General features: G+C 44.3%; 2 protein-coding genes across 6 annotated transcripts in view; one reads left to right on the forward strand and one right to left on the reverse strand.

Moving 5' to 3' along the window:
* LOC122612433 (hemicentin-1) overlaps positions 1-25,914 on the reverse strand; it is a 41,355-nt gene that overhangs the window by 10,364 nt on the left and 5,077 nt on the right. For all 3 annotated transcript variants that reach the window (XM_043786060.1, XM_043786067.1, XM_043786052.1), the window contains 6 exons: positions 2,174-2,215; positions 1,761-1,966; positions 1,635-1,700; positions 1,532-1,571; positions 1,278-1,433; positions 1,031-1,159 (listed from right to left, as the gene is read on the reverse strand). In XM_043786060.1, the coding sequence (XP_043641995.1) occupies positions 1,031-1,159; positions 1,278-1,433; positions 1,532-1,571; positions 1,635-1,700; positions 1,761-1,966; positions 2,174-2,215 (639 nt within the window). The remainder of the gene's footprint in view (positions 1-1,030; positions 1,160-1,277; positions 1,434-1,531; positions 1,572-1,634; positions 1,701-1,760; positions 1,967-2,173; positions 2,216-25,914) is intronic.
* LOC122612449 (glycerol-3-phosphate dehydrogenase, mitochondrial) lies at positions 20,473-22,787 on the forward strand. 3 transcript variants are annotated; one of them, XM_043786089.1, is made up of 3 exons: positions 20,481-21,145; positions 21,200-22,639; positions 22,672-22,787. In XM_043786089.1, exons 1-2 carry the CDS (start codon positions 20,627-20,629, stop codon positions 22,628-22,630), a joined length of 1,950 nt encoding a protein of 649 aa, XP_043642024.1. In that variant the 5' UTR covers positions 20,481-20,626; the 3' UTR covers positions 22,631-22,639; positions 22,672-22,787. The 3 variants fall into 3 exon arrangements, with proteins under 3 accessions (XP_043642034.1, XP_043642024.1, XP_043642014.1); XM_043786099.1 differs by lacking the exon at positions 22,672-22,787 and having other exon boundaries at positions 20,473-21,144; positions 21,221-21,424; XM_043786079.1 differs by having other exon boundaries at positions 21,200-22,787.

The raw sequence follows: 25,914 nt of genomic DNA on the forward strand, positions 1-25,914 counted from the left end.
AACTAGAGATGGAAGCTGGGGGGAAAATGTTTTATAAATTCAAATATGAATATTTTGCAGCTTCACTGTGTGCTAGCATTTTGAAGAGGCGAGGAGTGTCATTCACGAATTTGAACAAACAATAATGTTACATAATTGCTAAATTTTCCCTGCTCTTCTTGAGTACATTTCCACTCATATGCTTGTGAACTCTGGCTAGTTAATTAATCCCATCGAAAGCTGTCCATCTCTAGCATTTTCGACCAAAGGCAGTGAGACACACACGGTAAACTCTCATAGGTAAATTAATTTAACGTGACTGCAGCTTTTGGTCGATTTTGGCCAAGTGCGTGGGCAGTTCCACCCACTGCCCCGCCCATCGTCCTTTTGTGTGCCAATGTTGAGGACGCGTTGCGGTTATTGCTCCAAAAACTGCATTGGCAACATGCAACGGGGGCTTTGGGCCGGGAAAGTGGGTGGTGGGTGTTGGGTGTTGGGTGGTGGACCGCCTTGTTTTGTGTGTATTTTACGCATTGAATGCAGCGTTCGTCACACTTTCCAGTCTCTCCCCTCCGCACTCAACGTGGCATAAATATTGCAAAAGAGTTAAGCCCGAAATGGATTTTACGTTATTTCTGCAGAATCCTTTTACGCAGTCCAGAGAATCGGACAAAATACACTCGTGATGCACAGCTCTCATTTAAATAACGAAATTGGTTACTTGGAGTGGAGCCACAAGAACCATGATGCATCATAACATTACTTTGATAAATTTAAATAATAAGTTACAAGTTGATCATCACAACAGATATGAGTCTTTAAGTATGACTTGAATGTAAGTATTATAACGTAATATTATTAGTTTCTTAACAATGATTAAGCAGCTTCAATGCACATTGATATAATTCTCTATATATAATATATTACCACATTTCTATTGAAATTATTAAACGATAGACCCAGAGATACACTTCTTCCTCTCGAAACTTTTATCTTCCTTAGCAAGTTAGCAAACTTTGGTGTGTTGGCAAACCAATTGACATTTACTCACATTGCACACGCAGGTGGACCCGCTTGCTAATCGAAGGTGGGACTCCGTTGGAGGCGACGCACAGATACGCGGCCATGTGCAGGCGACTCACTTTGGTGATGTGCAGCAGTTCACCGTCCACTACGTTGACTGCGGGGATCAGGAATTGGGATTGGGAATTGGCGATTGGGTATTGGGTATTGCAGAGAGAAGGGGGAGAAGAACACGGTTAGGCCAAAGTGCAATGCGGCGAAATAGGGTCGCTTACCGTGCTCCCCGCCAATTAGCATCTCCTCGCCGTCCTCGCGTCGCCACATGACGTAGGGCTCCGGATAGCCACGTGCCTTGCAGACCAGCGAGATGTTCTGACCCTCGCGCACCACCATATCGTTGCTGGTCAGGCCCTCGACAATCATGGGTGGAACTGAATGGTTTGGGGGGGAAAAAGCGGGTGGTGTTATCGTGGCCAATGGGTCACACTGGGGTCAGTGGACGGCGATAGGGACTAGTTGTCGTACTCACCCACCACCTGCAAGTAGCCCTTCCTGGAGCGCATGGGATCCTGTTGGGAGTGAAGAGATTAAATGGGTGATTTCCCGAACTTACTTAGGCCACTCGAGCTCACCGTATTCACTTGGCACATGTACCAGCCGCGATCCGTCTCCTCCACCTCCTTGATGTGCAAGTACCACTGAAAAAACAAATTATTGTTACTAAATTGAACGTTCAAATGTTTTGGGCTAATACCCACCGAGCGATGGTCGTTGTAGGTCAGGCTGATGCGGCTGTTCTGCGAGATGACGTTGTGGTGAATGGACAGGATCGTCTGCGTGTCCACCCGCACCCAGGCCACCTTGTAGCCCTTGAGGTTCTCCACCACACATGCCATCAAGGCATCGCGTCCCACGGAGACGGTGACATTGGCAATGGGTTCCGCGAATCGCGGGAAGTCGGAATCTGCAAGGATAAGCACGGTGAAACAGATAGTTTATTTTGTTTACTCAGTCCTTTTCCGTTCCCGCGGTCCTTTCCACTGGCTAAAAAGAGAGAAAGGACAGACAGACGGACATTTTCCTAGCATCCTGTGTCCGCTGCATTGCGGCACATTGCACATACGCCCTGTGGGACGCTTGAAAACGGAAGAAATGGGAGCGTATTAATTACCTTCCTGTGCCGTCTGCTGGGTGTCCAGTCGCGTGTGTTTTCCTGCAAGCGAAACGAACGAAATGGAGAGTGTTAGGACGTTTAATTAATTTAATTTCCCTTCTGCAGCGAACTGCAACGGCAGCCCACTCCAAAGGGGTAATAAACAAAAATTAATTAGCCAGGTCATCCAAAAAACTTGGTCGTGGACAAAAGATGGAACGGAAATTGTGTCTGTCGCCGTGTTTTGCTGATACGACAGAAATTCCGGCTGCAATTTCAGATTTTTGTTTTTAGTTTCGTTTATTGCACTCGTTCTATGACAAAAGTTCAAGTTTAATTGTTTCTGGCTGCGCTGGCACTTTTTACTCATTCATTTTCCTCATCCTCATATTCCGCAGCTGCAGCGGAAACTTTTACTGTTCGAGCTGGGCAGGAAATAATTGTGCCAAAAAGGTGAAAGGTGTTGGCAGGGAAATTTTCCAATAAAAACTTGAGCGAAACTGCAAACTAGCAATGTTACGTTCCTGATGTCGGAGTAGTCAAATTTGTTTGCGACTGTGCTGTGCAATATCGGAAGTATTGGGCTATTCATCTTCAACCTTTTCATTTTTATGGCCCTGCCAGACACTTTACAAATGAGTTCGGGAAATTTGAGCCAGCAGCAAATCGCATTCGCCTTGAAGAGCTCGACGAGCGATGTTCGTAACATAAAACCGGGTAAATTGAAAAACGCTTAAGCATTTTTACAGCTTTTAACACGGTGCCGCATATTGAATTACGTTCACTTTGGCCAGTCTTCCTTTTTCAGCAGGACAACTGCTGCCGTTTCCCGCCACTGGCCATTGGCTTACCGCCCCCGTTTCCCCCGTCCATCCGAATTTTCCTCTGGCACTTTTCAACTTCAGCTCCCCCGGAGCAGCTGCTGTTTATGCCTTTTCAGCTACGGAAAAATGCTCAACACGATTTTCGCTGTTGATTTACGTTTTAGCACGTTTTTCGTACAGCTTAGCTGCCGTTTTTCCTGCTTTCATTCTTATATTCCAAACGTTTTATTCTTAGTTGAGCATGACAGGTTGCACTCTGCAGCTTTTCGCTTTTCGCTTTCCATTTGAATGCTGTTTCACTTTTCCTATGCCATTTAATGAGCACCTTTTTATCGCCACTGAGATTTGTCCCTGACTCCTTTGGCCTCAATCCTGCAAGAGCAGGACACAGCACCCGCTATTCTCTCGCATTTTGGCCCTGTAAAATGAGCCCCATTTGACTGCGCTCACCCTTTGCATTCGTGATTATGTTTTTTTCCTTTAATTTGTTATTTAGCTCCTGTGTGTCAACATGACTCACGTGGCACACAGCCCTCGACTTTCCATTCTCGACTCTCGACTCTGGACACTGGGCTCTGGACTCTGTACTCTGGACACCAGTCAATCAGTCGGAGCTCCAGAGCTCTATTCACGATCTGGCGTCCGGATTCTATTTGTCCTGCGTCCACCTGCGCCCATTGGCCTCTTTGTGCAAACGCGGGCAACCATTCAATTTGTCAGGCTCGACGGCGGCAGGCTCCCACTCCCTGAACCTAAACTGCCTTTTGAACTTTGTGCAAACAAAACGCAGCGGGAAATGTCCGAGCTGAAAAGTGCCGGCCACTTTCAATGCGACCATCCTGTGCGCTTAAACTCGGTTCTGATACCGCGTACTACTACTACTACTACTACTAAACTTCAATAGTTCGTTACTTTCCAAAATATCCTTAATGAAAAACAGCTTTCAACGCGAAATTTAAATTTGCACTTTAAGGAATGCATTTGATGGCATCAAAATGCAAACTCTGCTGTATGAGCTTTAAATACGCGCATCTGTTATGCACTGCAGTTGTTTTCCAGATATTGACCGGCTTGGTGGTAAGACGGATTACAGATTGCGGTGACGGTAGTGAGCCAGGCCAAGCGGAGATTCCACCTTCCCATCCGATGGCCTAATCTCGACGGCCTCCGCAAACCAAATGGTCGTCATAAACAAAGGACGCACACAAAGGAAAACTTTTGCCAAGACGTGCCGCCTACTCGATTTTCGACAATGCCCGCAAATAAACTGCGGATACAGTGGGTGGATATAGCAAATATCCCAGTAAAAAGTTGTTAGGAACACACATGTTGTTACAATGTGTCAAAATCCACGAAAATTGGATAGAGGACTCGGAGTTCGGTTACACATATTCAGATCATAGTCAATTCTAATTAGTAATACTAAATCACTTTAAATGCACTTTTTACAATACTTTAGATTTTGTAAATATTGTTTGACTTCTTTGCGCTTGTAGCTCGAAATGGAATCGAGTTCCATTCGAAAATGTCAGTGACCACATGTTGTTATTTTTCCACCCACTGTAAGCTGCTTAGGTCTTTGCTGAGCTTTCCTTCCGCTTCCCTTTTTATGGGCCCATCTTTTTTGTTGGCCATTTTTTCCGTTTATTTGGCTCGGGATGTCTTCGAAAGGGGGAGGGTGAGAAAGCTGGGGAAATACTTTTGCTGGCCGTTTATTGTCGTTTATTTGTCTTTCTGCCATTTTTATATTTACGCATATAATCGCTTTCAACGCTGTCGGCGCCTTGGGAGAGCCTATGGCCAGGACGTGGGTCTGGAAGGCGCTTATAAATATGATGTTATCGCTTTTTATGGTCCACTTTTATTGCGGGCAATCAGTCTTGCGTTTTGTTTGCTGATTGCTTGCCATTATTCAAATGCATTTTCTTAATTCCCGGGGATTGGCAGCCACAAATCATTTTAAATCCGCAATATGTCAACAAATATTTGGACAACGAGCACATTCTTTTTGGCTCGCATCGCAGATGCTCCTTGTGCGGGTCATTATTGTGGCTTATGTCCTTGGCTAAAGGACCCTTTGCGCCCCATTACAAGCACCCACTTAACCACTCGTGCATTCCCTTGCCACTCGCGCCACTCGTGCCACCAAAGCAGCCTAATAAGCGGCGAGCTCATAATCACATTGCGTATACGTAATTAGTTCAGGGATTGATAAGGCGAGCAAATCTTCTGCGCCGAGCTCTATTGCCATACCACAAGCCGTGGCAAGGTTCCACAAACTGATTATACTTGCACTTTGTTGACAAACGAGCTGATTAAATGCTGGCTCTCGCTCATTATGCAATTAACTGGAATCGCCTTTATTGCCCAACACCCAACTGTGAATGCGAGTGTGCGTGGGCCTAACAAGATGACCGAAGGCACTGGGCCTATTTACCTTAAAGCTTAAGCTCCAAAACTAGTGGCTTGTATTAAATTTTGATAACCAATTGCTTACACATTAGATACAATTAAGTTTCGGCCTACATGTGTAATTAAATATGGCAAGAAAGGTAAGCAGCTGCTAAATATCTGGTGTCAGCATAAATACTTATGTTAATGATCCAACTGACTAAATGTCTCTTTTCAATTTATAGTTGAAAAGACGTTTTACATATATTATATACCATTTCGTATTGTTCTTTCCTTCTTTCTTCGCACATTTTTCTATATTCCTTACCGTGAAATAAAGAGAAACTACTCTACAAACCCAACAGGTTAGCAACTGTTAATCAGGAATGCATACTATAGCTGGCAGCATATGGAATGCTTTGTGCAAATTGTTTACTTTTGTCGTAGAAGAAATACCAAGCAGATTCCCACAAAATCCGACACAGAAAACCCAAGCGGCAGAATGCTGTGAATTTCAGCACGGAGAGTTGAGGGGGAGGTGCACGAAAAAGTGTCTAAGAATGCAAGGCAAATATCTACTCGACAATATATGTAGTTATATATTCAGAGAAAACAGAGGGGACCGCAGAACGAGCTGTGGATGCGGCAACAGTGCATTTCGCCAACTTGGCAGACAAATGAACTCGAAGTGAACCCCAAGTACACATGTTAGGAGGATACTTATTGTCCTTAGTCCTTAGTCTGTGTAACGAGTTGCTTGTTCGCCGACAGGGACAATGGTTCGATTCCAGATTCAACCAGATCGATGACGCGATCCGAAAAACTCATTAAGAAGTTTAATTAAATGGTGAGTCGACCATGAGCAAGTGCGAAGATTGCACTGCAGCGAGAAAACTCATTATTCATAACGACGCGAAGGCAGAGGACTGAGAATCAGGGTCCAGCTGCAGTGGCGTTGGCAGCTGCAACAGCTCGAGTCGCTCCTTCCCGCCCCCTGAAGCACGCTGCAAATAAAAACAAAATATGTGCGAAAATGTGTCGGAAAGTGAGCGAAAACATAAAACATGCCAGCCAGCAGAGTGCGGATCCGGATGCGGATCCACGGATCTCCCAACTCCCCTTATGACTTATGTTGCACGAACGTCAGGACTCTGCTGTTGCTGTTGCAGAGTGGCTGATGGGGTCCTTTAGGTGTTGGCCGTGGCTTCAGTCACCTGACAGCAGCCACGCTTAAATTGCGCTGAACGTTTTAATAAATGAGTGTGACAAACGCAGTTGAATGGATTACGCGCAGGTGAAAGTATGCGAATATAATTGCGGTTTGCTCATTTAAAATGGTGGGAGCCCGCTTTAAAAGGACAGTTTAATCCATCCCCTGAGATTAAGAGCACAAGATTAACCGATACAAGCTGTTGTGAACAGGGATTGGTGTATAAATATTGAAAAGACATTCTCTGAGTTCAGTAAACATCGAGAGAGTTTTTGGGTTCTACAAAGTCCTCAAATGCTTGAATTAGGCATGCGGCTGTCACTCACTCAGTTCGTTCTCTTCCTCAAAAGCACTCACTCAACTGGGCGCAGTGACAGCGGGAAATTAAACGACATGCAAATTGCATGACCATCAAAAGTGGCCGACACTGTGCAGTGCATTACTCATACGCCCCATTCGCCCCATACGTCAGCGCTTCGACGACTGGCGACATCTTGCCACCGAAAGTTGGGCGAAAGGAGCGAACGGAGTGAACAACGGAGTGAGTCGAGTCGTAAGTGAATTTATTTCAAACAATTATGCAGCAATTAACAAACAGATGACGGCAATTAAACTGCAGCCACGCTGGCGGAGAGGCGGTGGAACGGGGAAGATGTCGAGTTGTGTCAAGTGCAGCAATCGACAGGCGGCAGCAGTGAATGCAACTTGTGAGTCTGCTGCATTATTCAGGCAATATTTCACACACTCACGCGTCGAGGAATGCACTTCATGCACTTTATGCCTGCCACTCCCTTCCGTTTGTTGCGAGCTGAATAATTTTTCAATAATTCAATTGGCCTTACTCGCTTTTTCCGCGCAGATTACGTATGCGCCGTGTTATCTTCCGATGGCAGTGCACTTGCGTGCCTCAAGTGGCGGGCGTTCGATCATTTTTGATTCGCCATTGAAAACATTGTTTGTTGCACACTTCTGGGCGCGCAGAAGAGGCCACGAAGAGCATTTCCGGGCAAACATTTCCGGCCGCAGAAACCACTTCGCAAATTAAGTTGTCAACAATTTCAGTCGTATCGCAACGATTTAATCTTCACCCCTAAATTATTTACGTTAAAAGCGGCGCTTGCACCCAGCTCGCTCTTACTTGCCACACTACCCACCTCCCCCCGCCACATTACACTCGCGCACACACACACACACACAAGTGCCTTGTTAGCCGTCGCTCATGCAATAAAACGCTCAGCCACTCTTACGCCTGTCGCTGTGTTGTGTTCTGCCGTCGAGCCTTTTGTTTAATAAATTATGTAAAATGCGCCAAATTGAATTTGAAATTCATGCAGCCTTTCGCCTGGTTATGGGAATTAAGATATGTCGACAGTCGGAATGAGTGGTCACAGGGGGGGAGCGGGGAAATGGCACAGGGGGCAGGAAAATGGAACTGAAACGAAGCCATTTTCCCAGACATAAAGTCGCCGCTTTCAGTCTGGCACGTACAGACAGTTAACATATGCCTTGGATTTGGGATTGCGGGCAAAATGGCATTCTGCGGTTCGGGTTGAGCAGCGATTTTGCCGGGAATAGGTGTAAATTGGGCTGACTCGATTTAATGAGATAAATATTCAAATTTATTCATATCGCCGGAGGTGGAGAAAGGCATTGTTTCGATTCGTAATTAAATAGAACTGGCGTTTTTGGCATAATCAACAAATGTTATTTAAAGTCTGGGAATTGAGGTGCATTGAAGTTTGTTCGAAAAGGAAGCAATTCTATTTCGATTGGGGTAAAAATTCCTATTTCTACCTTTAACTTTTAATACAAATTGCTGTTTTGCCTTGAGCCTTGGCATGCCAGGACTGAGAAAAGTTTCATCCCAGCTGCTTTAAGTGGACCATAAAACCGGAGAAAGCCAAGAAAGCAGAAAAACTTCTATGGCGATATAAAAACGAATGGCATTGCATTAATGTGGGCAAGTCAAGAGCAAGAGCGACGGTGCCCAGCATGCAATCGTAAACATAATTTACTCCCCGGAATTCGTGGAAATAATAATTAGGGACTGGATCACAACAAAAGGCCTTGGCCGTTCTGTCCCAGAATTATAAATGAAGTGTGAACCAGAGTTTGTGGCTACTCCCTTTTCCGCCGCCAAAGTCCGCAAAAAAAACAAAGGGGAAAAAATGTGAGCCTTTTGAGACATTATTAAAAGTTTTTCGCTTTCCCCCTTTTTGCGGGATTCTTTGGAGGGCAGTCATTTACATTAACATCCTTTCATCCTGTGTTGACAAAAATATCAAAATGAAATTGCTGCATAATTTGTTCTTTCCGCCTCGCGTCTCCATTGCTTCTCCATTGCTGTTTGCCGAGTGTCGTTGGGGAAACTTTTCTATTAATTTTTGTGGCCGTCATTTGGCGGCCAGCAAAGTGTAAATAAATACAACCAGCTCCGCCCGCAGTTTCTTCGGAAATTTCTTATCTTGGGGACCGTCGATGCGCAAACTTAAATTAAAATGTTGGCAGGACATTCGTTGAATTATTCAGTAACTTTGTGGCAAACTCTTTGGCTTTTTATTTTGCGGCCAGTTGCCTTCGTCGAAGACAAATGTAAATTTCTCTCGTCATCTGAGCGACATCTGTTTTATCGTCTTTGAGGGATTCCGCGCTGAACAAGCTAAGTGAAGTTCGTTGGGCAATTAAAAAAAAAAGGGGAGTTGCAGAATGATGTGTTCCTATGTACTCACAATGCTTTAAACAAATATTTCAATGTAAACGAGAGGTGGACAATTTATTGACGTAACCCCTCAGTAAATATCGTTTAAAAGCTTAAGTAAAATGCGCAAGGTATAAATAATTTATCTGACTGTTTTGTGGATGGTTGCTGAAGCTATAACTTATCAAATGTTTTGAAAGGGAGAGCAGAGTTTTTCTTTCGCTTCAAACCGTTTAAGTTAAATTGTCTTGAATTTCAACAGGCTGTCGCCGAAGAGCCCGGCGGCCACAGTGGTCATAAAAAATGAATGTGGTTAACTTGACTCCAATCCGGAGAGTGGCTGGGAATGGGGCACTACGACCACCCGGCTCCAGACTGACGGAGCTGGCGAAGGCCAGAAAGTCGAGCAGTTGGCTTTTCACTTTGCTCCCAGCTCCAACTCGGTGCGTCCTGGGGGCATAATTTCCCAATTGCAGGCTCATGTGCCGCACACACAAACGGGAAATCCCTTTAGCCATCTCTCAGCAGCTCTCTGGCTCCGGCTCCGGGATTCCCTCTTCAATCAAGCACAATGGGCCGTTGAATCGCTTAAGCGCCGCTTTTCCTTAACTCCCCTCTCCCGCCCTGAAACACTCACTTTCACATAAAACAACACTTGGCCACGGTCAGTTACCAGTTACGCACGGGCCACGCCCACGAAACGCCCTCGTGCAGACTTGCCCCGCTTGTTATTTATATTATGACCACTCACAGTTGTTGGCTCATTGTCATAAATTTTCCCAAGTGTTTGCCGGGCGGCCCATCCGGAAAAGTGAGAGTGGAAAGGCGAAGAAAAGATTTCCTTGGCCGTGTGCGAAATGCTTGTTGTTTGTTTGTTTGTCTTTGTTGACGTATCCCGAGCTCCCGAGGGTCATTGTAGCCAAACAATGGCAGCCTCTGGGCCAATTTAATAAATTCCATAAATGGTTCATGTTCGGCAAGCATTGATGAATGCAGCCTGGTAGTTGGCTTTGCAGTGTTTATGGTATTTCGAAGTCAACGAGTCAAGTTGTCCGTGGTATCAGAGTGCGTATCTCTAACCGAAGAGCCAATTCATTTATAAGCACCAATTTCAGCACAGTCGTCGGAAAAGAGTTTGCTTTTTAATTACTCCCGAGGCGGAATGTGCTAGCCCATATTCGTATTGCACCTCGCCGAGAAAGTTTTCAACACGCCCGAATGGAAGTTTGAGGTGCTCCATTTGAATTCATGTTAAGGCAACCACTAAGCGCATAATCTTGTAAACTTGGCCAAAATTCTCCAAATGCCATAACTAAAATAAGCAGGCAGCCAAGGATGCTCGGCAAAGGGAGTGAAACATATTATGCCCGAGGGCGCAGCCAGATTCTGAGCATGGCTTCTTTGCCAAAGTTTTTGCAATGGTAATGGTAATGGTACTGGTACTGGTACTGGTTTCGGTTCTGGTGCAAGTGCTTGATGCAAATTATTTGGCCTGGAGGTTAACTAGGGTCGTTTAGCAAATGCCTAACCCACAAAAAGACGCAGCAGCAGTGGAGATGATCTCGTGAAGGAGAGCTTTAATTAGGAATACGAAGAAACTCGTTCTTAAATTTAAACTAAAACTGGCATATTAGAGATATTATAGCATACCGGCTAATAATCTAATTTATTGTGTGGAATACAATACGCTTGCTATGGATAAAATAGGTATTATTAATTTCAAGAGAAAACTATTTGGTTTACTATCGAATGACTATGGTTTTTTCTATATTTAAGAACTAAGTAAGGCATACATTTATATGTATGTATATATACCAATTGTATAAAGGCTATCTCTTCAATTTAACATCTTGACCCCATTCACATTACTTTAAGCTTATGTTTTATAATATCCTTAATTGAACATTCATCCTTCGTGACTTTCTCTACGTGACTCGTGACTTCGTGACTCGTCGGCTCACGCTGCCATCCCTAGAGCCACCGTCTTTTTATGAGCCCTGCATGCATTGGCATTCATGAGAGTGAGCCCAGTATTTTTGTGAGCCCAACGAGTGGGTGGCGCCTGGGAGGACCGGAGGGCTTACCACAGTCTGAGCTGCATCTCCGAGCCCAACAACAATGGCAGGTACAATAAATGCCTTTCAACGGCGGTTTCACATGCACTTGAAGTGAAGTGGCGGCGAATGGAGGGGAGCTGCCGGGGAGTTGACTTGGGGTCAGGGTGCACGGGCTTAGTGGGGCTTGGTGGGGCTGTGAGGAAACTGTGAGGAACATGTGAGGAGCTGGAACTGGAACGGGAACTGGTCTGGTGGCAGTGTCATAAGCCTCAAGTGCTATTTGCAGTGAAGTGCAGCATACATGATAGCTGGGGTGTCGCCTCCATGTGCTCTCCCCGAATTTCGGTCTCTGCGATTCCGCATCTTACTCGTTCAGCTCGGTGCTGGTCTGGTCCTAATGAAACTTTATCCCCGGAGTGCTAAATGTCTGGCCAGATGGCCAAGCTCTACCAAAAGTCCAAGCATTTGTGCACTTTCCCCAACTATGTTTCGGTATCTGAACTGGGTTATTACCAGCATCTGTATCCGCATTCTTATTTTCCATTTCGAAAATGGAATGTGAAGGACACACATTTCAGAACTACTTCAGTTGGTCATAGTTGCACACATCCATATGCGGATAAATCTTTCTAAAAGCTTGAGTAACTCAATCCTTCAATTGAGCCCTCCATTTCGTACAATTACCTAATTGTTCTGCTTCTGAGTTTTAATGCAACAACAATATTTACGCACTGCTGGCTCTTCGAAGAGCGAATCGTAGAAAACAACACCTGCAATTAGTTTTCAATTGAAGTGGGTGGCAGAGAAATGGGATTCTCTGGCAAAGAATTCTCGGTAAATTGGCTGAAACCTGGGAACTTCACTCTCGATTTGTGCCAAGGATTCTAATTAAGATTGATGTGTTTATGGTGTAGCCAACATTTGACTTTGCCAACTAAAAGCTCGACAGGAGCTCGAGTTCGTGTTTAGGAGTCCCAGTAACCGTTCGATTTCGATTTCCACTTTCGCAGTTTGGCATTTCCTGCTCCTTTGTAATTATTGATGAGCTTCGCTTTGACTTTCGACTTTTTCAGCTGTATTAACGTAATTAGCCAGCCATCGAAAACGCTAAGCGATTCTATTGCTCCATTAAATTCGCTGCACTTAAAGCTCAATTGTGGGGCATCAATCGCTTGACTCTGCCCCCTGCTCCCTCTATTTTTCGTCTGTCTAGTCAATCAAAATGTCATGAAAGTCTGGCAGTCGATGAACTGATTGACAAGCAGGCGAAAAAGGAAACCCATGCTCCACTGACCCATGGCGCTGTGGAGGTGCGCATGCAAATTTCAGCCAGTGTCCGGCTGTTGCTCTGTGTCTGGAATTCCATGGCTTGTGTGGTCAACCACAAGGCCAGGAATCCTGGCCGTCTGCTCGACTCCCAGGTGTCTATTGGCTACCAGAAACCACTCACCTTAAATTGGCCTTTATGGTGGCGAGCTAAACAGTCAGGAAGGCCATTTAATTTACCAAAAGAACTTCTTTTAAACTAGAAGGTTGATCTGAAATCCATCTCTGTATAAGCATTGAGTCATAAATATCTTTCGAACTCCTTCTTTAACTTCTGTAATCGTAATTCCATTTGAAATCACAGCCATTGTCTGGGTCGGTAAAAATATCAATAACAGCAATTACATTTTCTATTAACGAAATCACAGCAGAATGGGTTTTCCCACAAAGTAATGCCAGCACAACATCATCCATGTCTGCCACCACATCATCCCCATCTTCATCCACATCATCAAAATCATCTATAAAAACAATCGAAGCCAGGCAGCGGCAATTGCCGAACCGAAGGCAACTCCATTTTCCCCGTCTTTTCCGCGCTGGCAAGTTCATCAAACCGAGCAGGAAAACAGAAAATAAAGCGGGACTGCGGAATGGGGAAACTCGGGGGAACTGCTGGAAACTGGTGGAGACTGGTGGAAACTGTGGGCCGTACATGTGGTCGTTATTGTTATTGCTTTTCGCCAGTGGAAGCCCTTGCTCCAGCCTCAAATGCAGTATGCGCCTGAAAAAAACACACGTAATTTTGGAGCTGCTTTTTTTGTGGGTGCTGTTGTTGTTTTTGGCCCCTGCTGGAAACCTCTTCATCATCAAAAAACATGGGAGGCGCCACGGCCATAGATCCATGCAAAATTAACATAGACGAAAGGCGCCGAAGGGGAGATAGTAGGAAGAGATGAGTCCTGCACAAAATTTGCACCCACCATGTGCGGCAAATGAATGGGAATGCTTCTCGGAAAGCTGGAAAGGTCAGTCGGAGGCCGGAATTCATGAATCTGTTTAATGGAGAAGTCGAAAAATGGGTTTCTATGCTAGCATTCTCTTTAAAGGTCATTGACTATAGTTTGTTTAATTGAATCACATATTACATTACATACGCGTATTAACATAATACTGGACAACACATATGAGCTTTCACATGCTCGCCATAATGGGATGCTTATAGCCATAATCACTTTAATTGAACACCATATAGGTGGCCAATAAGGTGCGAGAACTAAAGTGTTTGCAGATAGCAAGGAACCGTAACTAAATGCCTTTCCGGACAATTAAATAAACACAATTTTCCAATTGTATTTAAAGTACCAGCTGGCGCACACAAAACACTTAACCCGAATCGCCTTAGACGTCTGCTTAGAGAACGAGTCGGCCAGAAAAAGGCCGCTTAACTTCCGGTCAAATAGCCAGCGACACACAGCAAGAGCCAGTTGAACTTCAACCTACCAAATCCTCAACCTTCCAAGGGTCCTTGGCCTCAGGACCTCGGCACGTCCGGCTGCGAAATTTACTTAGCCCCGAAATAGAAGGCAAAAGTGTGAAAAAGCCGTCGAAATGTTGTTATCTAAATGCGCGCTGAACTTTTCATGCGAAAGGATAGAGGACGGAACACAAAAGGCGGACCCTTAGACAAAGGATATACATACATATACATATCCATATAGACCGACGCCCACATCCAGGCATTCCCAATGCGCTTATTAAAATCCTTTTAAACCGTACCGACTGCCGGCAGGAAAATCAATTAAGTCGAATACACTTCCCCGAGGATAATTGCTTTCGGAAGGAGAAGAACTGCCGCCAGCCGCCAGCCGAAAACTGAAAACTTTTGTGCCAATGAACATCAGCTCCCATAACGTGCTAAGCGAAGCGTTAAGGCCTAATGGCAACTTGGCCGATTTCTATAGGCCCTTACATCCTTTCGGCCACGAATGGTAATGATGGGATTTGGAATCGGCCGGCGACAATAAATATTTATTAATATGAATTAAAGTTGTTAAAGTTTATTGGAAGAGATGTGATTATTCCTAAAAAAGGTACAAGTCTGTATACATATAATATCATTAAATTAAATTCACTGTAATTATACACGGTACCCAGTTTGTCCATCAGACAAACTCTCAGTTTCCCTTCCGCTTTAATAATCTTTCGCTAAAAACTCAAATGAAGTGCGCTCTGGATTCTTAGCCCTAAATCGTTAAAATTGAATAAGTTGGTTAATTAATTTCGTTGTTTTCAGAAACTTGAGTTTGCCTTCAGCGACTAAGTGATTTGTTAATTTGTAATAGTACGGACGCCAACTGGTTACCGCAATTAGCAATAATGAATGGGCTGCTGCGTTTGATTTTAGCAGCCAGCTATTAGCCGTAATTGTAGACTTTTACGGGGCCAAAAGCCAAAGTGAAATTAGCATGCCCGGTGGGCATAATTTGTGAAAAGAAATCCAAACTTTCACTGCCTCCCCCTCTCCCTCTCCACCAGTCCACCGCCCAACCAAATTTCCCCGAATAGTCCTGCGCACATACACAATGCGGGGGCGTGGCCAGGACTCTGATTGCCCCGACGTGTTTACAAGCGTTAAGCGGAGCGCCATTAAATGTTATGGCCGTGTGGAAAAGCACGATCCATTGAATGCCAGTGTCCAACCAGGTGATAAAGTGTCGAATGTGGCTAGTATCAGGAGGTGGAAATGGCAGGAGACAGGAGGCAGGATGCGAGGATCCAGGTGGAAGGAGCAGGGATTCGACAAGAGTGGAGGTGTTGGCCAGCTGTGGATGGGCAATGCTTTCACTGCTTCAAACTGAAACACAAATTGAAATAGAAAACTTTCCCGATGGAACAAAGTTGGCCGTTTTAGAGTTTAATAGCAGTCAGTGGTGTGCAGCTCTTGGTTAATAGCAAAATGGAAAACTTACTGACGGCCAGCCAAAATTAAATATCGATGTGGACGCAAACTTACCTGAAAAAAAGGGAAAAAAGGTTGTTATTAAAATATTAAATTCAAATTTAATAATTATAATTTATAGATTTTCTTTGAAAATGTTTTTGTGAAAATTTTAGGTTAGATTGGCATTGCTGTACTAGAAAGTTGAAGTTCCTAACATTATGGCATTGTTATCGTTTTGTATATCGCTTGTATGTATATTTCCGTTATAAAATATATCTTTTTCATATTAACTTCTTGATAAGCACAATATGAATATCTGTAACATTAGCTGATTATCATAAACATAGATGTTAATTTAATCGCTTCGCCATAACAGCCACTAGTAACTGAACTATCCCGTAGTTTGGAATCCATCGCTTGACTTCATGCAGCGAATTTAAATAAGCCGCACCCTCGGACTATTAATCAAACATGGTGATGCGGAGACCACATTGATGCGTTCAAAGTGGTTGGTACGGAATGCAGGTGCGATGCTCTGGGCAACCGCAAGTTTACTGTAGCATAGCTAAAAAAGCAAATGCTGGGAATCCTGGAAGAGGTAGAGGTATCGCAGTGGATAATCGATGGCAGGGGGACGGTCAACCGCAGAAGTTGAACCTGGTGCTTGCGGAGAACACAAACAAGTGGAGCGACCACAGAATGACCGCCCAGGCAGCAATTAAAAATCCCTCCTGGGGGCAAACAAGCAGCTAATGTCCTGCCTCATTGAGCCATTAATTTGCTGGGAGCCAAGGTAAGGCGGCGGATAAAGCTGGTTTATGTGAAGATGGGTGGCTAAGCCCGCAACCTTTGCAATTTGTCCACATCGATTAGTGTCCGGCGCACATCGTCTTCGACTGACAGCCTGACAGCCATGTCCACGTCTATTATTTTCAACTTAACATGGCCCGCGCCTCTGACAATTGGCCAGGACATTTACCCATGCCCCTGTGCCCTTCGTGGGACCAAAGGGCGCCACAATACGACTTGCTCACCGCATAACTGCACAATGGCCGACCTACAACTCACTTCCTTCCGCCACACGGCTGCCACGCCCAACTTTCTCACACTCCCGCCCATCCACAGGACCAAAGGACCGCAGGACCCTTCCCTGCAATATCTTTAATGCTTTTTCCCTTTCTCCTAGCCTGGCCTTTTTTTCCTGTCGTTGAAACGTGTGTCCAGCGGAAATGACAACGACAGTGGCAATTACATTGTTGCATGACACAAATAGTGTTGCCTACAACAAGGGGAACAACAATTGCTGAGACATGGGGGCTAGCCAAAGGATAAAAGGGGGAAATTATATGGGGGCAGACACGACTCAGTGGTACCCTAACTCTGCATTTGCTAAAGATTGCCGGACACAAACTAAGCTAATTAATGACAACTTTAAATTGTTATTCTAATTAAATAGTTAGTTGTTGAAAACATATGTAAAATTGATTACCAGCCATACAAAAAAAAGATAATAATAATACTTAAACAATTAAGAACTGACACGATTTGCACGATAATCATGTGTCATTTTTAATACATAAAACAACGTTAAGTTCACTTACATATTGATTACAATTTTTATATGCAGAAATAACCATATTGGCAAACAACGATCGATCCACATTAAACAAAAGGCCATTTAAATTAAGTTTTGCAATCAACGAGTGCAGATTAAATACATTCAGTATATGCCTTTTTTTCCTACTGAGTAATGAAAAGGCAGCTATAAAAATAAAATATTTTCATGTGGCAGACACTGCGTGTTTTTCTGGGTGACAGAAAAGGTATAAATTTAATTGATGTCACGCCGCTGAAAATGTGTCACATTTACTCGTTTTAAACGCCTGGCTGCCCTCGTGACGTTTGTTCAATTGTTATCAAATGTCCTTTTGGAAAGTCCTCGCTGCGTGCCATATGCCGAATTCCGCACAGTGTCCTGCGCTATGTGGTATCCCCCCTTTTTGCCGATCCCAGGCGCCATTTACCACTGGCCATTCTCCATTCCCCATTTCCCATTGCTGTTGCCATGGCCAAGTGCCAAACTAATTGCTACAAATTAGCGCCTTTATACTCGGCCCACTGCTCGAGCATCTGACAGAGGAAGCATTTCCCCTCCACTTGTCTTGGATTGGAGGACCTTGCCTCGTGCGTGTGCAACTCAATTATGCCACAATACACAACAGGACTACAGCCAAATTAGGCTTAAATTTTGGCAATTGAAAAGGACTTTCTGCGGATTGTTTTCAGCGAGAATTTTTGGTCATAAAGGCGTTTTATGTTGGTGGCGTTCAATAAAACTCAAAGTTCCTTAATTGAGTTTTTACATGTTAAATGTAATGGTTAGAAACAAAAATGTGGTGTTTCCTTAAAATGCTAGCAGTTTTTATTCAACAAATTTAATAAAGCTGTTGAGCGCACCTGACCAAACGAAACCGAAAATTCCATTTGTGCTTATAAATCAAAACTTTTGCCAATAAGTTGCGCAAAAGTAAATTCACATTTCTAAAAATTATTTGTGGGGCAGGATAAGTTAAGGCACCTTGTTGCCAGACAATTTGGGCCACTTAACAGCTCGCTGATTGCCAGCCGAAGCGCAACAAATCGTTTATTTTGAATTATTTTAATTTGGCTTTTTTCTCTTTTTGCGAGCATTTTTTTTAGCACATTTTAGATGAATTTATTGTACGCTTGTTTGCATGTGCACCGCCAGCTGTTTGTTGTATTTTTCACTGCGATCTTTCTGGATTTTTTCCTAGCTTTCGTTGCTGTCGAAGGGAGGCAACATGGACAAACGACAATTTCTGTCGCTCGGTTGTCAGGACAACAACAACAGCAATTGTCGAGCGTAATAATAAATGAGAAGTGGAAAAGTTTTGCCGCCGCCGTGCTTATTGTCAAGCTCGGCCGGGCCATAAAAAACAAACTTCAATGGCAATAAGGCGACAAAAAGAGAGCTTGAATAAAAAAAACAAAAAACGAAAAACAAAAAGAAAAGCCGGACCAAAAGAACAGCGGACTAAACAAAAACAGCCAGAGGAAAAGTTCAAGGCACTGACTTTATAGCTGCAATAATGCCCGTAGACCAACTGGCGGTGGGTGGTAGGAGGTGGCATGTTGCTTTTCTGGCCCGGGAAGTCCAAAAAAAAAAAGGTGAGCCACACGCCAGCAACAGCGAGCCGCAAAACAAAGCCAGTTGCAACCAGGAAAGGCGGAGGAAAGTGGGTGGAGAGTGGGTGGACCAGCTGGTAGGGTGAGCAGGAAACAACAAGGCCACGCCGTATCCCGCCGAATGTGTTGAGGCACTTTGGCGAGGTAACGAAATGTAACAAAGTGCCGGGGCGTGGCGGTCGCCTGGTTTCAGCAGGCAACTTTGGAGGGGGCCACCATGGGTGTCCGGGAGGGGGAGGGGGGGCTTTAGGTCAGGTTTGTTGTGTGGCTTACACCGGAAATTTGTGTTTAGAAGGCCTCGGGCGCCGTTCTTGTTGCTCTTTATAGTGGCCTTATGGAGGGGAAGGATAAGACCCTAATATGGTCAACTAAATGTAACTTTTTAACAAGATCCGGAAGATTTATCTCGAGTTGTTGAATGGCAGCTAAAGATTACTGGAAGAATTTTGGCGGGGCTTAAAGTGGTACGAGAATCCCTTCTGTGGTTACTCCTTAAAATCACCAACAGCTGATAGTTACAATATAAAAGTTGGATTTCATCTTACCAAAAAGAAATATACTTCAGAATATATTAGATATATTAAAAAAACTATAATATAATTATTTAAGCTGGACTATGAATGCATAGTAATTGCAAAGTAAATAACCTATTTATCGATTCTGATCTTAAACTTAACTGCATGGCGAATACTGGTAGTCTATCATTTTATGAAATTATCTCTACACCTCTGCTGAATTAGAAAGCAAACCAAAAGCCGTCTCCCTCGTTGACAATCGAATGTTAATGTGGGCAATCAGCAATCAAAAGTTTATCTATGCCAAAGCACAGTATTAATGACCGGGCCAATGACAAAAGGACAATGTCGGTCGTCGGCACGCGAAAGTCAAAAGCACCGCATTCCCACAGGACATTCATTCAGTTGGGTAAACAGACAAGCGAACCCAATGGCCAGCACTTCAGCTCAGAGTGACGGAATGACAGGCTGATGGACAGACCCCGGGCACATTAATAGAGTCAATAGAGAGACAATAGTTGAAAATGAACAAATGAATTGAAATTACTTAAACAAATTCATTAGACGCCGGCCGTGTCAGAGTCCTACAGCTGCGTTGACACCACCACCGCAGCACCCATCTCCTGGGATTCCAGGATAAGCATTAATATTCTGGCACAAATGTGGGAGGTGCTTCTGTATCTGCGCCAGGTAAGCATTGGCCCACGCCTCTGCAGGTGTCCATCGAAAAGTGGCGAGTTTTTACCCATTTCCGCCACATTTCCCCATCCCCATCGCCATCGCCATCGCATGTAATTAAATTTTCCAACCTTAATGTGCTAAGCATTGTAATTTTCTCCCCCTCGTCTGCCAGCCAGTTACGAGCTTAAATTGTCAGAAACTGTGACAGCCCGACACCTTTTCGCCCAGGTGTGGAGCAAACTGGCGCGGCGACAAGCCGCATATCTATAATTTTCATTAATTTTAATTGGCTTTGGGTGTGGGTGTGTGCGGAACGTCGCTCAATTACAATGTTTTCAAATTTTTATTGAATTTTAAACTTGTACTGCGCTTCTTGCTTTCCAAAGGGTTGATGGGAGTTTTCAGGCAATTAAATGAGGACATCTATAGTCATGTTTGAATGATGAATAATAAGAAATGTTTTATACATCGATTTACACAATATTGTGTTTTTAGTATTTCAGTTTAGGTTATAACAAAGTATGTTTGAGGTGACTGTCATAACAGAATGACACAATTGTAATAAAGCCTTCTGTTTGCATACCTTTGGAATATTTTTTGAAAGTTTGGGAAGCGTTGGAAAAAAGGCGCGACCCCCCGAAATTCTAAATTTGTTTGTATTGCCTATAGTTAAAGGACCCAATGGCAATGTCCAGGTTGGGTGCCATCCTCGCACAAAGTGCTGTCCACCTTGGCGAGCAGCGTCACCTTCTCAGCCAGGCCTTCTTATTCACCTATCAGGGGAGCAGGGTCAAAGTTCGCCGAAACCACTGTTGCGGAATGAAGGTGGTTCCATCCCGCGCGGAGCACTTAAGTGCACTAAAGGGCGAGGAGTTCGACGTACTGGTCATCGGAGGAGGAGCCGTGGGCTGTGGTTGTGCTGTCGACGCAGCGTGTCGTGGTCTTAAAACGGCATTGATTGAGGCAGAGGATTTCGCAAGCGGCTCCAGTTCGCGGACCAGTAAGCTGATCGATGGCAGTGGTTCATATTTGGGCACTGCCCTCCGGGAGAAGGACGTCGAGCAGCTGTACATCATGCTGCAAATGATGAGTGAGCGGGTGACCATGCTGAAGAACGCTCCACACCTGAACCGCATCCAGCCAATGATCATACCCATCTACAGTTTCTTTCAGATGCCCTGCACCTGGCTGGGATTGAAGGTAGGTTAGGGAGTTGAGACAAGCGAGAGGTATTAACAATATACATATTCCAAGGTTTACGACTGGATATCTGCTGCCTCGAATATCCGCGGATCGCACGTCATCTCCAGGGAGGCCACCATGTATGAGTTTCCGCTCCTGAAGACCGATGGCCTTCGCGGTGGTGTCGTCTACTATGATACTCAGGTGGACGATGCCCGGATGTGTGTCGCCTTGGTGATGACCGCGGTGGCCCTGGGTGCCAATGTGTGCAACCACATGGAGGTGACGGAGATCATGCCACAGGAGGGCTGCTGCCGAGTTGTGAGCGTTAAGGACAAGATCTCCTGCGAGAAGTTCTACATCCAGTCCAAGGCGGTGATCAATGCCACGGGCTCCAGCACAGATGCCATCCGGCAGATGGACAAGGAGGGAACCCCCCCGATTCTGTTGCCCACTCTGGGAACCCAAGTCTCCCTGCCACGCTACTTTGGTTCCGGACACTACGGCTTGTTGAGTCCGGCTCTGAAAAATGACGACCTCACTGTATATATGGTGCCGTTTGAGAACCACATGGTTCTGGGCGTTCGCGAAGTGGAGCTGGACGAAGTGTCCGGCCGTGGAAGTCCCACTCCCGATCCAGATGACGTGGACTGTCTGCTCGAAGCAGCCAAGAGGAGGATGGATCCCTGCGTGGAGCTGGGACGCTGCCACGTCCTTAGCGCCTGGACGGCCATCAAGGCCAGTGTGAGCTGTCCTACCGACAAGGAGAACGAGGATGACAAGCGTGGATCACCGCTCAACAGCTTTATGATCGAGCTTAGTGCCGACGGTCTCATCACGCTGGCCGGCGGACGCTGGAGCAGTTACCGCGTGATGGCAGCCGATGCCGTGGATTTGGCGATTAAATCTTGTGGACTGTGCGACGATCACGTGACCTCCAGTTGGACGCAGGACTTAAAGTTAGACGGAGCCGAATCATGGTGCTGCATGCTGCCGCTGGAGTTCCTGCAGGACTACGGTGTGCCCATGGACGTGGCGCAGCATATATCCGACTCCTATGGGTACAATGGACATGCATTGTTCTCCCAGGCTCCCGATCTGAAGAAGCGTCTTCACCCGAGCTTCCCGTATATAGAGGCAGAGATTCAGTATGCCATGCGCAATGAGTACGCCTGCACCCTCGTGGACATCATCGCACGACGACTGCGCATAGCCTTCATGGACGCGGCCGCCACGCTGCACATGCTGCCCAGGATTCTGAAGATCATGGCCGCGGAGAAGGGTTGGGAGGAGGAACAGCAGCAGAAGCAGATGCTGGCGGCCCAGGAGTTTCTGGTGCGCCAGATGGGCCTAGGATCCATAGTCCAACCCAGGAGCACCAGCAAGAGCAAGCCGAAGAAGAAAGCCTCCTCGGAGGGATGTTGCTGCCGGGCGGCAGTTCGCAAGGGGGCCAGGAGCTACTCCATGGAAATAACAACCAAGGGTATGTCTAGCCCCTTATGACTCAGACGCAAATCGGTTAATGGAGGACAAAAAGCGTAAAATCATCATTTGCACTTGGCGCAACAAATTCATATGGTGACATTTTCAAAAGCCAACGTTTCGTTGCGTGTATATACCATTAAATAAGGTTCGGAACAATAAACAGTTATAAAATACATTTTTTAATAATTTATTGCCACGGTTAACCCAAGGATCTACTCATTAAGAAAGAAGCACCCTGTAGTCAGAGTCACCACCGGGCATAGCGGGTACTTACAAACACTCACTCAAAATCTTCGGGTGTCTGCAAGCGGCTGCCGATCAGAGAACTGCAAGAGTGGAATTATTTGTCACTCAACTCACACTCACTCAAAATCTTCGGGTATTTGCAAGCGGGTGCCGATCAGAGAACCGCAAGAGTGCCATTTTTTGCCACCCAACTCACACTCAACAAATTTGAGTGTCGGGTGCCACTCAACTCACACCCACTCAAAATCTTCGCGTGTTTCCAAGCACTCGGGTGTGCGCACCCGAATCAATACGACGCTCTTCGTCGCGGGTGCCGATCACACTCGCCACTCATAACGGCAAAGAAAGAGAAGGCGAACAGTCAGAAAGAGAAAAGTACGCAAAAAGGTTGAGTGACAAAAACAAACATTTATGACCCAGACACTCGGCGCCACAGTTTTATGACCTGGGTGTCTCGAAAACACTTGGGTGTCTCGTAGACACTCGAGTGTCTCGGGTGTTAATTGCGTCGCGTCATCTTTGTTTTTTACTTGTGCACTTGGTAGCTTGTAAGGATTCAGTCTGATTTTGAAGCCAAAGAAAAAGGTCGCAACTATGACAGAAACGGCAGATTTCGTAAAAAATCAAATTATGAATGGAGCTTACTCAGTTGGCAATCAACGTAAGGGAAAAAGTGTCATTTGGAGCATTTTATGTGACATTTTGAAGGAAGATGAAACTGTTCTGAACGGATGGCTGTTCTGCAGTAAATGCCGGAAAGTTCTCAAATTTATAAAAAATCAAACTTCCAATTTATCCCGCCATAAATGTTGCCTAACATTAAGACGACCAACGGAGTTAAAAGTGGTTTCTGGAAGCGACAAGAAAGAAGCCATTGAAAAATGCATGCAGTGGGTTGTGAAAGATCTTCTGCCGTTTTCTGCAGTAACAGGAGCCGGATTTAAAAACTTGGTACAGTTATTTTTAAACATCGGCGCAGTCTATGGGGACCAGGTGGACGTCGATGACTTACTACCCGATCCAACCACATTAAGTCGGAAGGCCCAATCGGATGCAGAAGAAAAGAGGACTTTAATCTCAACCGAGACAAAAGAGAAATAAAGTTCCTTTTTGATGCGTTTTTAAATATTTAAATTTCAAACCCACTTTGTTTTTATTATTTAGATTAAGTCATTAAAAAACGTAAAAAATCAACAAATGCCGACTTTAATTTCAAATATTCTTTGTGTGCGAAATGGAATGGGGTGCATTAAAAAACAAAAACATATGTACGACCTTTTTCTTGGGTGTTTCCTTTCACTCTTCATTTCCTAGGCCGTCTTGCTTCCACACATACAAATTACAAAACACTTAAGTGTTTGTTATTGTTATTATTAATAGAGTGTCAAAAAACAACCGGGTGCTGAGACACCCTGTGCCGGTAGCTTGCTCTTTACGTTTCCTTTAGGTCGTCGGTAATACTTGATCACCACGGATGATCAACTGCATTTGGCAAGAGAAGCAGTTTTTTAATTGTAGACGTCTTGTCTTGAGTCTCGATTCAGATAAGATACGATATTGTCATCGCGTCATTGTCCTCCACATTCGTTCAGAACGCTTGACTGCTTTTTAAGATATAGACATTTCGATGGAGTACTGAATGATTCCCGAAATCAACTTAAGATTTAAACAAAATTTTATATTGTTAGCTTTGGATTTCTTTATATATTTATTTATATATATTTATTTATTTATTTATTCACCTGAGGAGCTCGCTTGCGGCGAGTGATCTGAATTTCTTTCTGCTTTTATACTTTAAGTAATATTGACAAGCCATTTTTATGTCATAAACTACTAGATTTTATTTTTTCATACAGATGTTATTATATATAATATTATAATATTATATTATTATGTATGTATAATATTTATAATATAAATATTATTTAAATATATCAGCTGCTCTATAAGAAGTGTTAAAATAAACAAATTGAGCTCACTAAATATTATTTGCTGTATTTTGTCGCCATTTTGCTTTTAGGATTCCTTTAGCAAATTAAAAAATAATGCATAAATTTTTATTTTGGGACTATCCGCAGTCGTCTGAAATTTATTTCGATCTTTGTTTGCCGTTTGTTTTTATAAATTAGACTTTTTTGTCTTGTTGGGGCGATGATTTTGAATTATTGTTATTGGAGCCCAAATGCCATTTCTTCTTATTTGCGACTCTTCGAATACGCTTATCGTTCATATATTGCTTTTTATTTATTGGCTGATTGGGGCTCGAAAATATGGAAATGCTTGTGGGTGGTATTTTATAAGTAGCTCTTTTTTCCTGCCGCAGCTCGTTAGCCATGTAAATGGCGTTTTTATGGCCGCATTTTTAAAGCGCGTGGAAATTAATAACGAATTTAAATGAAAATATGCCACTGAAATCTAATTTATTATAATTGTTAAATAGCATCATTAGGCAATACTAACAAAATTTGTTTCCTTTTATGTTGAACTGAACTGGCTGAAATTCAAGTACTGTACTTTTTGCAGACATATGGTTTACACATCATTTATGCACTTCATTTAAGTGACGGCTGGAAAACCTCACGTGAAATCACGCGAAAAGTTTCGTACTGAATTAAGAAAAACTATTAGCCGACCGAAGTCGGAACACTTTTACTTTCACTTTTCGCCTCACTTTCAAACAAAAACCATTCTGCGTTCTTTTGGGTCGCATTTTTATGCTGATTAGTAGAGTTAATAATTTCGAGCACGCGAAACTATTTCGGGAATTTCTTGAAACTTCAAGCATAAATTGCAATGCCCATTCCAATGGTCGGTTCGCCAGTGTGGCCAACGCCTGCTTCACTTCATTTCCCCTTTCTGCATCAGCCACTGCGGCGTGGAGAAATTTTAATATGCTTGGGGCAGCAGTCTGAGGAAGTAAGTAATAGGTTAAAATGCAGGCGGTGCACACGCGAGCCCATAGTAATAAGAATTCTTGCCAACGATTTGGAAAGGAAGCCCTTCGTTCAGCTGGCTTCAAAAAAGACGTCCTTGACTATTAGCGAGGTACCAAAGAA

This window comes from Drosophila teissieri, chromosome 2L (assembly GCF_016746235.2).
Source record: "Drosophila teissieri strain GT53w chromosome 2L, Prin_Dtei_1.1, whole genome shotgun sequence".
Classification (NCBI taxonomy): Eukaryota; Metazoa; Arthropoda; class Insecta; order Diptera; family Drosophilidae; genus Drosophila; species Drosophila teissieri.